The sequence below is a fragment of the Pelodiscus sinensis genome, chromosome 6, assembly GCF_052426305.1.
Source record: "Pelodiscus sinensis isolate ZL-2025 chromosome 6, ASM5242630v1, whole genome shotgun sequence".
In the NCBI taxonomy this organism is placed as follows: domain Eukaryota; kingdom Metazoa; phylum Chordata; order Testudines; family Trionychidae; genus Pelodiscus; species Pelodiscus sinensis.
In genome coordinates this window covers 933,202-936,459 of record NC_143057.1, presented here as the reverse complement: position 1 = coordinate 936,459, position 3,258 = coordinate 933,202, and the positions used below count along the sequence as shown (strand labels likewise).

Genomic DNA, 3,258 nt, shown 5'->3' with positions numbered 1-3,258 from the left:
GGTGCCGTAAGATGGCTCAGCGCCCTCAGCTAGGACCCGGGCTCGCTGCAGCCCAGCGGCCCTGGCTCCAGGAGACAGATGGGCCTGGCGCTCGTTTGCTGGGCGTTGCGCTCGCATCCAGGTCTCTGCTGCGCAGGCAGTTTCACCTCTACCGACCTGTGGGGCCAGGGTGCTTCAGAAACACGTGGCACTGGGCGCCCCTATTTAGCGGCTGCCGCTGTCCCCCACACCAGGCGCCGCGCAAACTAAGGACGGGCCCCTCTGTGCAGCCCCTCCTCCCCGTGTGACTCCAGGCTGGTTGCGGGGTCCGGGCCACAGCAGCGCTTCAGGGTGAAAGGCGCTATTTCAGGGTTACGGCCTGCCCGGGCCCGCTCCAGGGAGGCTCCTGTGGCCGAAGCCGGGAGGGAGCACTAGGCATAACGTCCGGGTGCCCCCCTCCGGGCGCTTTGCGCCCATCACGCCTGGCTCCAGCGTTCTCCTGAGCGCATGCTGCCCACCCGGCTCCCGAGCCTGTAGACAGGTATGGGGCCTCTCCGGGCTCGGCGGGACCCGGCCGTGGCAGCCCCTCTCCTGCGCTGTGTGCACGCCCCTCTCGGTCCCGCTGTGGGAGTCAGGAGAGGTGGCAAAGTGGGGAGAGAGCTCCAGCCGCTTCCCGCAGGTATGTTAGGAGGCTACGCCCTTGGACCGACCTGTCTCTTTAAGGCGCTGAAGGCGGTGGCCGCAGGTGGGAGTGCCGGCTGCCCAGGTAGGGCAGGCACAGAAGCAGCCAGAGATCGCGGCTCAGCAGGCGGCATAAAAGGAGCGAGTCCCGCTCCAACCTATCCTTCGCCGGGCCGGCGGGGTCACCTGCGCGGCCTGGACACCTAGCGCAGCTGCGCCCGTGCCTGTAAGCTCCAGTGGCTGCTCCCTGCCCAGCTGCCGCGCCCGGCCGATCCCACCGACGGGCACAAGTGCATAGGGATGGGGGCAGCAGCTCCCGCAGCCCTGGGCCTGGAGTCACCCACCTGCCGGCCTCGGGCGGCCAGGCCAGCGAGCCTCGCCCGCGCCCATCAGCAGTGAGAGCCCGCGCCCCGCCTGGACTGAGCCAGCCGCCGCGTCTCGGGAGCGAAGCTTGCGCGCGTGGGGACAGGACCGGCCGGGGATGACCGCGGAGAGCCAGCAGCCCACGTGCGGGGCCAGCCCCGCGGAGCCCGGCCGCCTGCTCATGCCCCTGGCCAAGGCGGAGCCGGGGCCGCCAGAGGCTGGGCTGCGGGGCGCGGGTCGGCGGCGCAAGCGGCCGGTACAGCGGGGCAAGCCGCCCTACAGCTACATCGCCCTCATCGCTATGGCCATCGCGCACGCCCCGGAGCGGCGCCTCACCCTGGGCGGCATCTACCGCTTCATCACCGAGCGCTTCCCCTTCTACCGCGACGGGCCGCGCAAGTGGCAGAACAGCATCCGCCACAACCTCACCCTCAACGACTGCTTCGTCAAGGTGCCGCGGGAGCCGGGCCGCCCGGGCAAGGGCAACTACTGGGCGCTGGACCCTGCGGCCCGCGACATGTTCGAGAGCGGCAGCTTCCTGCGCCGGAGAAAGCGCTTCAAGCGCAGCGACCTCTCCACGTACCCGGGCCCCGCGCCCGACGGCGCCTTCGGGCTACCAGCGCCCGGCTACCCCGCGCCGCCGTCCGCCCCGCGCCGCCCGCTCAGCCCCTCCGCCAGCTCCTGCGCCTTCGGGGGCGCCGCCTACCCCAGCCCGGGCTGCGCTGGGGCCGCCGTCTCCTACCCGTACCCGGGCCCCGGCGCGCCCCTGCCGCTCACCCCGGGGCCCTACGCGCAGGGCAGCAGCCAGCTGTACCCGCCCGGTCGCCTGGCCCTGTCCGCCTCACCCCCGCTGAGCGGCGACAGCCGGGACTTCTACGGCCGCATGTCTCCCGGCTCCTGCCCCTCGCTGGCCCACGGCTACAGCCCCGGCGCTTACCTGCGCCATGCGCCCTACCCCGGCGCCGTGGAGAGGTTCGTCCCAGCCATGTGAAGCGGGACGGCCGGCTGGCGTGAGCAGCTGCGTCCCGCAGGGAGCCGGGCCTCGGTGCGGGAGGGGGGCTCTCGCTAAGCGCTGCGCCGAGCTGCGGTGGCAGAGCCTGGGGGCGGCCTTGCGAAAGGAGGGGGGCACTGAGACCCACGTGTTGCTGAAAATCTCCGGCCGTGGCCCAGGACAAGGAGAGTAGTCAGCGGTGAGCCCCCGGAACTGTGCGTCTGAACTTGTCCCTCGTGGAGAACCCGGGCGCGATTCGGTTCCCCATGTAGCCTGCCTCTCCTCTCCCGCCCCTGTGAGGTACAGAGGAGTCTAGAAACCTGAGGCGATTCCCCAGCTCTGCCTGCAGACCCCGTTCTGCATGAACCATAAAGGCTTTGGGCCCCAAAGACAGGAGAGGAAAGGGGGTGTCTCAGCAGTTCTGTTCTTGGCCTTGGAAGTGTGACAGCATTGCAATAAATGGCTCTTCCCACAGTGACTCCTGGGGCTTCCTCTTTGCTGATGTCCAGTTGTCCTCACTGCTCACACAGGCAGCTGCAACTTCCCTGTGCTACTTTGTGGGCTGCTCCCTCCTTAGTCTTGTTTGCCAGGGGTCAGCCTCTGCTTGTCCATGCGGTCTCCTGAGCAGCCTAGTGCTCTGAGCAGGATAAGGTGTTTCATCCCCTGAGCTAGCTTGCCCCACATTGCCTTGAAGGGTTGCCCTGGCCACAAACTGTTTTTTTTTTCCTTCTCTCCAGTCTGTTTAGTGATTGCCACAAACATTAGCTGGAAACCAGGGCCAGAGCCCAAGCCCGCTGCAGTCAGAGCCAGGCGTTATAACTCGGTTTGCTGTTTGGTTGAGAGGGCTCAGCCTTCCACAAGGCGCTCTGCAGAGAGAGCTTTACAGGGCACACGGCCAGACCCTGTCCCCAAAGCCTTCTGTGTCTAAGGGTCTGCTCACATAAGGCAGTTCCACTGTCTAATCATTAAAATGATGTCATTATGAAGGTGTCACCCCAAGAGAGTGGCTTAGTAAAGCATAAAAGTGTATTTTCAGTTTTGTTTGTTGGGTGGAAAGGGGCCTAGCAAAACCACTCATGCCTGTTTGTGTCCAGCGCGCCCTGGTATCACTCACTTTTCCTTCAGGGATAGTGGAAGGAAACTGAGGTACAGAGCAGGAAATGACTTCACATGGTCTCTTAGCTGGCTGGGTCACAATCAGGGTTAGATTGTGGTACGTGGCCTGATGGCCGGGATGCCTCTTT

At 66.1% G+C, this 3,258-nt stretch overlaps 1 protein-coding gene across 1 annotated transcript; it reads left to right on the top strand.

Moving 5' to 3' along the window:
• The first annotated feature begins 734 nt into the window (after positions 1-734).
• On the top strand, positions 735-2,485 carry LOC102459204 (forkhead box protein E1). Its single transcript, XM_006114823.5, has one exon. The coding sequence runs from the start codon at positions 1,142-1,144 to the stop codon at positions 2,012-2,014; it is 873 nt and encodes a 290-aa protein (XP_006114885.1). The 5' UTR covers positions 735-1,141; the 3' UTR covers positions 2,015-2,485.
• Positions 2,486-3,258: the final 773 nt, after the last annotated feature.